Source organism: Saprolegnia diclina, assembly GCF_000281045.1.
Source record: "Saprolegnia diclina VS20 unplaced genomic scaffold supercont1.19, whole genome shotgun sequence".
Classification (NCBI taxonomy): domain Eukaryota; phylum Oomycota; class Saprolegniomycetes; order Saprolegniales; family Saprolegniaceae; genus Saprolegnia; species Saprolegnia diclina.
Window position 1 is genome coordinate 206241 of NW_008246086.1, and position 10297 is coordinate 216537.

At 60.6% G+C, this 10297-nt stretch overlaps 6 protein-coding genes across 6 annotated transcripts in view; 3 read left to right on the top strand and 3 right to left on the bottom strand.

Annotated features, from left to right (window-relative positions):
* SDRG_06870 (60S ribosomal protein L12) overlaps positions 1–1090 on the bottom strand; it is a 1382-nt gene extending 292 nt beyond the window's left edge. The window contains exon 1 of the mRNA XM_008612676.1: positions 24–1090. Within this exon, the coding sequence (XP_008610898.1) occupies positions 503–1000 (498 nt within the window). The 5' untranslated portion in view covers positions 1001–1090 and the 3' untranslated portion in view covers positions 24–502. The remainder of the gene's footprint in view (positions 1–23) is intronic.
* A 133-nt stretch (positions 1091–1223) lies between these two features.
* Positions 1224–5311, top strand: SDRG_06871 (hypothetical protein; the record flags this gene model as incomplete). The annotated part of the gene is made up of 16 exons (XM_008612677.1): positions 1224–1337; positions 1406–1537; positions 1584–1688; positions 1741–1881; positions 1928–1993; positions 2039–2381; positions 2430–2871; positions 2921–3014; positions 3056–3464; positions 3518–3692; positions 3740–3909; positions 3973–4320; positions 4380–4456; positions 4506–4555; positions 4605–4863; positions 4913–5311. 16 exons carry the CDS (start codon positions 1224–1226, stop codon positions 5309–5311), a joined length of 3324 nt encoding a protein of 1107 aa, XP_008610899.1.
* Positions 5312–5382: 71 nt separating this feature from the next.
* SDRG_06872 (hypothetical protein) lies at positions 5383–7148 on the top strand (the record flags this gene model as incomplete). The annotated part of the gene is made up of 5 exons (XM_008612678.1): positions 5383–5661; positions 5709–6360; positions 6408–6613; positions 6659–6970; positions 7026–7148. The coding sequence occupies 5 exons, from the start codon at positions 5383–5385 to the stop codon at positions 7146–7148; spliced, it is 1572 nt and encodes a 523-aa protein (XP_008610900.1).
* Positions 7149–7215: 67 nt separating this feature from the next.
* Positions 7216–7605, bottom strand: SDRG_06873 (methionine-R-sulfoxide reductase; the record flags this gene model as incomplete). The annotated part of the gene is made up of 1 exon (XM_008612679.1): positions 7216–7605. The coding sequence occupies one exon, from the start codon at positions 7603–7605 to the stop codon at positions 7216–7218; it is 390 nt and encodes a 129-aa protein (XP_008610901.1).
* A 627-nt stretch (positions 7606–8232) lies between these two features.
* Positions 8233–8720, top strand: SDRG_06874 (methionine-R-sulfoxide reductase). Its single transcript, XM_008612680.1, has one exon. The coding sequence runs from the start codon at positions 8297–8299 to the stop codon at positions 8684–8686; it is 390 nt and encodes a 129-aa protein (XP_008610902.1). The 5' UTR covers positions 8233–8296; the 3' UTR covers positions 8687–8720.
* A 198-nt stretch (positions 8721–8918) lies between these two features.
* On the bottom strand, positions 8919–10248 carry SDRG_06875 (hypothetical protein; the record flags this gene model as incomplete). Its single annotated transcript, XM_008612681.1, has 3 exons — positions 8919–9407; positions 9465–10160; positions 10207–10248. 3 exons carry the CDS (start codon positions 10246–10248, stop codon positions 8919–8921), a joined length of 1227 nt encoding a protein of 408 aa, XP_008610903.1.
* Between the last annotated feature and the right edge of the window lie 49 nt (positions 10249–10297).

Sequence of the window (10297 nt, forward strand, 5' to 3'; positions counted from 1 at the left end):
CCCGCTTGTGCAGCGGGTCCGGCCTACTCAGAAACGAGGAATTCCATCACAGCCAAAAAGGCTGGACGAAATGAAATCACACGTGTCGATATGCAGCAAAAATGTAGAAACCATGCAAAATATACAAATGAAAATGCAGAAAAATGCAAAATGCAGGACACGCGGTGGCCGTCGTCGCAGGTCGTCGAGTCACGTCGTCGTTGTCGTCGTCGTCGTTGTCGCCTCAAGGGTTGTTGATTGTTTCCACAGTCGAACGTTCGGAGTATATTAAAGTTTGTTGTGCTCTCACCGGCAACAACAAGGACGACGACGGCGACGACGTGACAGCGGCGCGAGCGAGGTGGATCATGGCCACGCGCGGTCGGTGCGATGCTAGGCAGAGAGATGATGCCGTCAAGGTCAGATGAGTCAATCCAAGTGCAGAGGAGGATGGCGTGGAAGCAGCAGCAGGTACCAGGTACGTGGTCCGAAGGGTGTCCCTCTTGGCTCTTGCATTTACAACTTAGTTTTCGGGGATGTCGATCTCGCCTTCCGTGATGCGGCGCTGGATCTCGGTCGCGGCTTCGCCGTTGACCGTGCAGCCGAGCGACGCAGCCGTGCCGAGCATCTCCTTGACCGTGCCCGACAAGTGGCGGGCCATCGAGCGCGAGCGCATCGTGCGGGCGACGTCAATGACCGTCTCGAGCGTCAAGTTGCCATCGTGCTTGATGTTCTTGACCTTCTTGCGATCACGCGGGGGTTCCTTGAGGGCCTTGACGAGGAGCGACGAGGCCGACGGGATGAGCGAGACCGTCGCGACGCGGTTCACGATCGTGAGCTTGACCGTGACCGAGAGACCCTTCCAGTCCTGCGTGGCCTTGCAAATGTCTTCGCCGACCTTCTTGGGCGAGAGGCCGAGCGGACCGACCTTGGGCGCGAGCGCCGACGCGGGCGCGATTTCACCGCCCGTCGTGCGGAGGATCACAACGCGTTCTTCGCCAGCCGGAGGAGGGGGAGCCATTGTGGTTGTAGAGAAATCAAAGAGAGACTGTGAGCCAAAATGCAATCTCAGTCACGCCCCACGCAGCGCGTACGAACCAACCAACTCGATTGTCCGAATTTCACATGGATCCTAATTAGGACCCCGCCATTCGTTTGATTGGTCGAGCGCAAACGAGTGGTGCGGTTGGAAAACCTCTCGCAAAGCATAATTTCCCAAAACCTCTCAAAACGCATACTTGAAGATGCAACGCTGGGTCGCGCTCGTGGCGTGGCGCCACCGCGTGCTGCAGAAAAAACTCAAGCGCGACCCGCTCCGTGCAAAAGAAGACGACAAAGACTGGCTCTTCCTGCTCGAGGTATGTGCGATACGCTCTGCTATGCGTGCATGTGAAGAGTAAAGAGGATACTCAGTGTGGCGTACTAGCATCGACTGCTCCTGCATGCAGTCGTGCTCTCGACAGACAACACGCAGAGCGCGTGCAGCGACCGTCGGCGACGATGGATGCAAGCGCTTCTGGATGCAGGCGACGCAAACGTCCACGGCCTCGACCGCCAGGTAGTACACTGCGACTAAAGTGTCGACGACGGCTGAAACTGCGCAGCAACGAACGCTCCTGCACCACGCCGTGCTGCAAAACTGGGGCATTGACGACATTGCGTGGGTCGTCAAGCTGTTTCCAGGCGCGGCCGGTGCTAAAGACTGCGATGTACGAGTCGCCTTGGCGAGGAGATTCTTGTGCCGACGCCATGTACTACTAGGGGTTCGCGCCCATCACGTACGCAACGTTGCGCGGGTGCTGCGACGAGGTCATTCTGCAAATGGCCATCGCCGTGGCTAAAGCCGTATACGCTGACGCCTCGCAGAGCTTTGACGATGGCAACTACGAAGGCTGCAAGCGGGTACTTCGTCCGCTCGGCGGGACGACACTGCATGCTGTCTCAATAGCTCCTGGCGACCGCGACGAAAGAAGCGCTCTCGGCAGTGCCCCACTTTGACTATGCCCGCGTGCAGGTCGTCGCTACAACTGCTAGCGACAGTGACTAAAGCGTTGTTTAGGCGGCGCTCTTGCTCGAGGCCAAATCGGCGAGCGTCGAGCTCCTCGAGTACTGGGCTGGCTTCATTGCTCTCTGGGGCTACTTTGACCCACCGGAAATCATTGAAGACTTGACGCCTAAGCGACGCGTGGCGCTCGGGTCGCACGTCGCGCTAATAGTTGCGGCCAAGGGCGAGCCGCTCTCCTACCAATGGTACTGCGGCGACGATGTACTCGCAGGCTGCACGAGCGCGACGCTCGACGTCACCGACAGCGCGGCACCGGAAGACGAAGGCCAGTACTGGTGCCGCATCACGAATTGGCGCGGCGGCGTCTGCTCGTCCATGCTGACGTTGCTCGTGCACGGTAGACAGCCACCAATATGTACGATGGACAATGATGTGATTGTCGTAGATGACACGGTGGTTGTCGACCCGAGCACGCGCTATTACATTCCAAAAGACTTGCGGCGCGGCGCGTACTTTAACGTGATTGGCAACACGGGCGCGGTCCTCGAGCACGGCGGCGTGCAGCTGCTCGTGCCGCCGGGAAGCTTCCGCGTCGTCGATCTGTACGACTCCGACTTGGCGAGTACGCGCGGCATGGACGTGTGCATGCACGTGACAACGACCGCACCCGAGGTCGTGCAGCAACCGCTTGACGAAGACTTTCGGGTCCTTGTGAGTCCTCTTGTCGCACTTTGTCCGACCGAGCTCGATGCATTTTTGACACCATGGACTCTGCGATTGCCACATAGCGCAGCCTCAGACACGATGGATCTTCTCGTATTGGAGCTCGTCGTCATCGACCTCGATGGCAACCACGCATTCCGGCACGTTCCTGCATCGCACTGCCGGTTGCATCTCGTCATCGTTGTCGAGACAATATTGAGCGTTGCGTTGTAGACTGCACGAGACTTATGTCGACGTTGATGTGCTCGCGCTCGGGACGTTTGCAGTCGCTCAACGTGCGCGCCACGATGAGCAGCCCAAACAACGGGTACCTTTGGTCTACATGAACCTACAAAACGACGGTTTCAGATGTCACTGGCGCTGCTTATCCCGCCGGTCCTGTCCACGGGTCCGTCGTTGAGCGTGAACGTTCACGCGTGGGTCTTCCCGACCCGGCTGGACGCGACCGAGGCGATGGCGACCATGCTCGCAGCGGACGCGGACGACGTCGTGCTGCTTGACACGCTCTCCATTGAGGTGCGCGGCCCAAGTATGAAGGCGCATCTTCGCTTCAACCGCGAGACCTTGACGGGCAGCATCGGTGGCGGCAGTCTTCTCGAGTACGTCGGTGTCGTCCCGCTCCAGCTCGATACGGCCGAGTCGTGCGCCATGCGTGGCTTTATGCTTGTGGCCAAGGCTTTCGAAGCCGGCCTTTACCGCAAACTTGTGCGCGAGCGCTCGTACGACGCCGTGGTGCTGCTGCCCGTCACGTCAACACGTACGTGATCGCACAATGACTTGTCATCGTGATCACATTGCTTTTTGTAATAGCATGTGAGGGCCCGACGCAGGCGCGGCTCTTGCGGCACAACCCGTTTGGCATCCAAGTGTCGTGGGCGAGCCCGGTACAGAATGCGTCGTCGCTGCCGAGCACCGTTCTCGTCGAGCTCGCACCATTCTCCAAGACGTTCTGGGACCGGTACAAGGACATTTGGTGGTTTGAGAGGTTGGACAGACTTTTGTTGACTCTTCTTTAAGGGAGCTGTGAGATAGAGGACACCTCTCGATCGTACAGCGGCTATACCGTGTCGTGCACCGTGGCTCCACGAGTGACGAGCCGACGACTTTCATATTTTCGGATGTTCACGCAGCCGCGCTGCGTGTGACAATCGTCAACCAAGACCACGTCGGCACGTACTGCCCGCCCGTGCTCCTGACGCCAGGTAGCATGCATCAACAATCTCATGCCATAGACAAATCTAGTACCATACGCTGTATTCTTGTAGACACATTGGACAAGGACGACGACGACGACCCACTCTTGACAGGGGCCGCGGTACCTGTCGACGCGCATGTGTCACCGTCGCTGCGCGCCAACCAGCGTGCGCTTCTCGCTCTCGTCCAAAATGTCTATGGCAGCCGCGATTTGGTCGATTGGTTTGGCGTTGACGCTGCGAGCCTACTCGCATGGCTCGATGCGCAAAAGCTCGTACTGCGGACGACACAGTACAGCGTCGCGCTGCTTCTCGCAGGCCTCCAGCGACTCGAAGCGCTCGCGGCGAACGTTCCTTGCCACCGCGCACCGACTTGTTTCTTTGTCCGAGTGTTTAGTCGCCTTCAGCGCGTTCTGCCTGGTACGCTGCTCCGAGAAGCGCAATGGCAGCGTGGCGATATGTGTTCTTGTTGCTACTAGCTCTGGACGCACAGCTATCGAGCGACGAGTCGGCGAACACAGAGGCCCTCGTGCTCCTCTTGCATCGCACGCTCCATGTAGGCACTGCAGTCGCCCTTCTGCTGCATCAAACTCATGCTCCGCTAGTCGCTCTTTACTACGGTGTACAACTGCGTAGCGCCCGGATGGCTCGCGACGTAGGCAAACTGCCCATTATGATAGTAGTCTGACGGTGCCCCATCGTAGCTTTCTCATCTCGGAGACCGCCAGCGTGGCGTCGACGCTGGCGCGTGCGCTCGAAGACCTCGCGTCGACCTGCGATACCCATGCGTTCTTTGGTCCCGTGCCCGAGCTACTAATGCTGTTTGCGACAGCCCGCGAGACGTACGTGGCCCAGCTCGTGATGGACAAGGACGAGCTCCGGCGACAGCACGCATGGAGTCTGCTGCGGTCGCCGACTTTGTCGATGCCTGTGGCGGCGACGTACCTGAGCGCCCTCTTCCAGGTAGCTCATCCACTTGCATGGGCCAAAGCCTTATCGTGTGGCTGCACAGAGAGAGGATGTGCTGGCCGAGCTCCAGCGCGCGGACGCGATGGCCGAGGCGCATGCGATCGCGATTGAGCGCAACACGCTCGCTTCGCGCATCTTGCATCTGTACCCGAGCGACAAGGACGCCGTCGAGTACACGGTGCACGTGGTCGTGCGCTTCGGTGGCGATGTCATCGACGTCGACTGCCTCCGCGTCATCACGGTCAAGAACGCGACGCTGGGTGTGCGCGTGAACGGCGCCGTGGCCTTTGACCCGCTGTCGCGCACCGCGACCTTTGTGCCCACGGTACCTCTGGAGGCGCGGTCGACCTTCAAGCTCAAGCTGCGCGCCGAGGCCATCACGTCCTGGCTGGGGCCGCTGACGTCGACGCTCAAAGTATCGTTTTCGACCAAGCCCAAATAATTATATTAATAATAATATTGCACGTCCGCCAATCAAACGAAATTCGGCAAAATCCCAAAAATTCAAAAAATATGCTGCGGATCGCCCGGAGTCGGCCGCTGCTGCGCCTCTTCTCGACCGAGGCCAAGAAGCGCAAGGTCAAGGTCGCGCTCGTGAGCGGCTACCTTGGCACGGGCTACCATGGCGTGCAGCTGCAGGACACCAATGGCGTTCCAACCGTCGAGAACGAAGTGCGCGCTGCGCTCTTCAAGGCCGGCTGCATCCTCGAGTCCAACCTTGCCGACCTCTCCAAGATCGGCTGGTCGCGCAGTAGCCGTACCGACAAGGGTGTCCACGCGAGCTGCATTGTCGTACGTTGCACATGCATATGGACCGTTCTCGATGTCCTGTCTGTTAGTTTTCCGCCAAGCTGCTCGTCGACAGCGACAGCATCGACGAGACGAACGGTCGGCTGCGTGGCCTGCCCGAGGCCATCAACGCGCACCTGCCGCCGTCGATCCGCATGTTCACCGCCACCAAGGTGCACCAGTCGTTCCGCGCCCGCGAAGACTGCACGCTGCGCGAGTACGAGTACTTTTTGCCGCTCTCGTTTCTTGCGCCGCTCGCGACCAACGGGCAGTCGGTCGACGCGATGGCCGACACGATCCTCGCCACGCTGCCGCGCTACGAAGGCATCTTTGACTTTCACAACTTTACCAAGCAGCGCGGGTCCTTCTACAAGGAGAAGGACCGCCGCGTCGCCAAGCGCATGGCCAAGGACGCCATGAGCGACGACGACGAGGTGCTCGAGGACGACGACGACGACGACGATCTCGCGGTGCCCAATGATATTTCCATCGAGAATGGCACGCGGCGGTCACTGCAGCGCCATCGCCGCACGATCTACCGCTGCCGCGGGTCGCTCATCACGGACTTTCATGGGAGCCCGTACCTGCGCGTGCACTTGACAGGCGCCTCGTTCCTCCTCAACCAGATCCGCTGCATGGTCGGCGCGGCCATTGCCGTCGCGACCGGCCATCTCTCGCCCATGATGTTTGACGCGGCGCTTGGTACACTTGCTCGTCTCGGCGCTTGCACTCACAAAACACTTGAACAGAAACCACTCAGATCGTCCGTGTGCCGACCGCGCCGGCCGAGGGCTTGGTGCTCTCGAGCTGCGCGCTCGGCGGGAAGCGGCCGCTCATCTCGCTCGTCCACGATCACAACACTCCTTCCGCGCTCGAAATGAAGAAGTTTGAGGCGCCGCACCGCATTCTGCTCACGTCGACCGAGTGCGACGCGCTGGGCGCCTTTCGCCATGATGTACGCACCTCGCTACCGTTATGCTACGATGCTACCTCGTATTAGGTCATCTACAAGGAGGTCGACCGTGCATGGAAGACGAGCGAGGCGGTCGCCAAGTGGCCGAGCACGCTCGCCATCTTCCACGAACGCTTCCTCGAGCAGCAAGCGCATCTGCCTGTGCTCCAAGCTGCCGTCGCCGCGCTGCGCCAAAACGACGCCGAGAAGCTTGCCGCGAGTATGCGTGTCGTTCAGCAGGCGCGCCGCGACGAAGACCCGATCCGGTGCCTTCCGCGGGCCTTCTCGACATCGCTAAGTATTCGGTTTGGCCTAACCCCAGGCAACTACGTCACGGACATTCTTATTGCCGTCAAGCAGGTCGACAGTTCGCTGCATGCTGCGGTATTGTTGGCTTATGATGGTAAATGGATAGAGCGTGCTGAGTGGCGTCGTGCCCGTGGACGCTACGGAAGAGGACTTGCTCGCGTTTGTCGACGACGTGGGCGTCGACAAGCTCGCAGCCCGCGGCCAGCGCATCCGACTGCGTCAAGGATAGAAATGTTTAGTTTTTTACGCAATGCGATCGTACAGAATATATTCCACTGTTTTCGGTTGACGAGAAATCACGGCGCAGCGAAGCGCACCGAGACGCTGTTGACGCAGTGACGCTGGTCCGTCGGCGTCTTGAACCCTTCGCCCGTGAAGACATGACCCATGTGACCGCCGCAGGCCGCGCAGATGATCTCGGTGCGTCGCCCGTCGACGTCGGGCTGCGACAAAATCGCGCCAGGAATCGCGTCAAAGAAGGCGGGCCAGCCGCAGCCCGAGTCAAACTTGGTCTCGGACTTGTACAAGGGCGCGTCGCAGCCCGCGCAGTGGTAGACACCCGACTCGTAGTGCTTGTTGTACTCGCCGGTGCCCTTGGCTTCCGTGCCCTTCTCGCGGAGGATGCGGAATTGCTCCTTCGAGAGCTTCACTTGCCACTCGCCTTCACTCAGGTTGACGCTCGTCATGTGGACGATTCGAAAATGAAAATGAGATCTGAAAGGACTGCGACAGGAACCACTTGAAGTTGGAACGGCCGCGAACGCTCGTTGTGTCTTCCGTCCTCGTCCAGGGCCGCGCCACCCCTCGACGTATCGAAATGACAGGCCGTAGCATCATCACCGCGCAGCACCCCTCCTCCCTCCTACGTGGCGATCTTGTGTTGCTGTATGAGCCACAACCCCTACCCCTTCGCGCCACTTCGTTCCATGTGACCTCTGGTGTTCCTCGGACGAACTCAATCATCCTCGACACCGAATCAGTGTCTGGTCGATAGAGTCGTCTGGCAGGCGAGAAGGAAGGCTACTCGGCTGTGGACGGCGCGAACCTTCCAGGCACGGAGCTCAATTTTTCTTGCACTGGCGTCGTGACGAGCTACTGGGAATTCGGTGGGCGAGACCAGTGGTACAGGCATGGGTGCCAGTCGCACGGGCGTCCTCTGGGGGTAGACCACCAGTCGACAAGGCGCGAAGAGCTGCCCATTAGGATGACCGTGCCCCACGGACGCGTTGCTTTTTAAATTCAAAATGAATACAAAGCGCTTTGAAATGTTGGCAGAGTGTAGGTCACGTCGAATCCGGAACATTCCGATTTGGGCAGCTTTGGCGGTTGAAACCAGGATCCGCCGTCAATTTCCACTTTTGACCGGCCGGCAGCAGCATGACGAGCATCAACCTCAGCGAAGGCGAGTGGCGGACCAAGCTCTCCAAGGAGCAGTTCCGCGTGCTGCGCGAGAAGGGCACAGAGCGCGCGGGTACCGGCGAGTACAACAAGCACTACGACGAGGGCGTCTACCACTGCGCCGGCTGCGACGCGCCCTTGTACAAGTCGAGCCACAAGTTTGACTCGGGCTGCGGCTGGCCCGCCTTCTTTGACGCGCTTCCCGGCGCGATCACAGCCATCCCGGACGAAGATGGCTATCGCGTCGAGATTGTCTGCGCGGCCTGCGGCGGCCACATGGGCCATGTCTTCAAGAACGAAGGCTTCAAGAACCCGACCAACGAGCGCCACTGCGTCAACAGCGTCTCGATCCGCTTTGCGCCAGCGTAAGCTTATAACGAATGCACACCTCCTTCATATCTGCTTCTACCGCGTCCATGGCTCCTCGTCCTTCGACAGCCAATGTCCACTTTTCCCACAAGAATCTCTACCTCGGGAGCACGGTGCGTCGTCCCTTCAAAGGGCAGGTGGAACCGAAAAGAACATGCATCTTATTTACACGCATACAGAAGAACACCGTTGGGGCCTATATACCAAGTATACATCGCGCGGCAGGACAAGCTCATGCCGAGTAGGGCAGCGGGATGGCGGTGCCAACGACGACGAGACCTGCAAACGGCTGGAGCTGGCTCGCGCTCAGCCCGAGCTTGCGTTGGGCCAAGAGCATTGCTCGCCGCTTGGCACTCTCGTCAAGGCGCTGCTGGCTCTGCTCGCGGAGCGCGAGCGCTTCGATGCGGCGCGCGAGCTTTTGGACCCGCGCCACATCACGGGCCCGTCGACTCTGCGCCCGCGCGCCAACTGCCCGCGCTTGGAGTAGTGCCACGCGCCGCCGTTCGGCGTGGAGCGCGATCGTCGCTGCCATCGCTGTCTTGACGGCCGCGTCGACAACGTCCGTCGACTGCCGCTCAAGGCGCGCAAACGTCACGCGCTGGATCGTGCGTCGCGCCGTCTCTTGCTTGGCCTCGCGCACGTCGTCTCGACGGTCGGCAGCGTTTCCATGGCGCATGGCTGCGACGAACCCGCGCTCGGCCCGCGCGTCGGCGAGGTATTTCTACATGCAAATGATCAAGGTTTCAATCTTTCAATGTGGCAGAGTGCAATTTCGTACCTGCCGCCCGGCGACGAGTGCGCGTGCGAGGAGGTGCGACCGCGCGCGCTGCGTCCGAGCAATCGATGTGCGCAAGCCTGCGCTCTCCATGCCGTACGCGTACGTCAGTCGACGCGCCTCTTCCCTGCTCGCGAGCCGCCGACGCACAATCTCGCCTTGGGCAGCAAAGAAAATGGCGGCCGCGACCTTGTCGGCCATATATAAAAGACGCTTCTCGTCGGCGCGCAAAAGACGAAACTCAAGATGCGCCCGAAGCGACTCGGTGGCAAACTGCACGCGGAGGCGCGCGGCGTCACGCTTCGCAGCCGCTTCGTCGGCGCCGGCGCGGATCGCCGCCAGATGCAGCGCCCGACGGATCTCGGCCGACCGAAGCCGCACAAACGAGCGCGACCGAAGGCACTGGGCACGAAACTGCGCTGTATGGTCCCGCCGCTCGCGCACGCGCTGTGTATGGAGCCAGCGCGCATGCGCCGCCTGGGCTTGCGCATGTTGCAGCTCGGCGACCCGGAGCGCGGCGAGCATCACCTTGCGCCCGGCGGTCCGCGCAACGTACTGCGCCTGCGTCGCGAGCACGTGCGCGACGCGTTCGTGGCGAAGACCAATGAGTTGACAAAAGATGGTGCACTGCTGGTCCCGTCGCCGTCGCGCGGCAGCCGCGTGCTTCTCGCTGCTGCACAACTGAAGGCATGCGACGCGCTCGGTAAGAACGTCGGCGTGGCGGTGGCATACGACACGGGCATACCAGTTGCGCGCGGCGCACGAAGCGCGGCGGCGCTCGAGCCATGCCTCGCGCCGCTTGGTTGCTTGCGCCAGCTTGTCCTTGAGCGCCCACG

What these genes read in the sequence shown, in the direction of transcription:
- SDRG_06874 (XM_008612680.1), top strand. Translation starts at nt 8,297, where the DNA reads ATGACGAGCATCAACCTCAGCGAAGGCGAGTGGCGGACCAAGCTCTCC.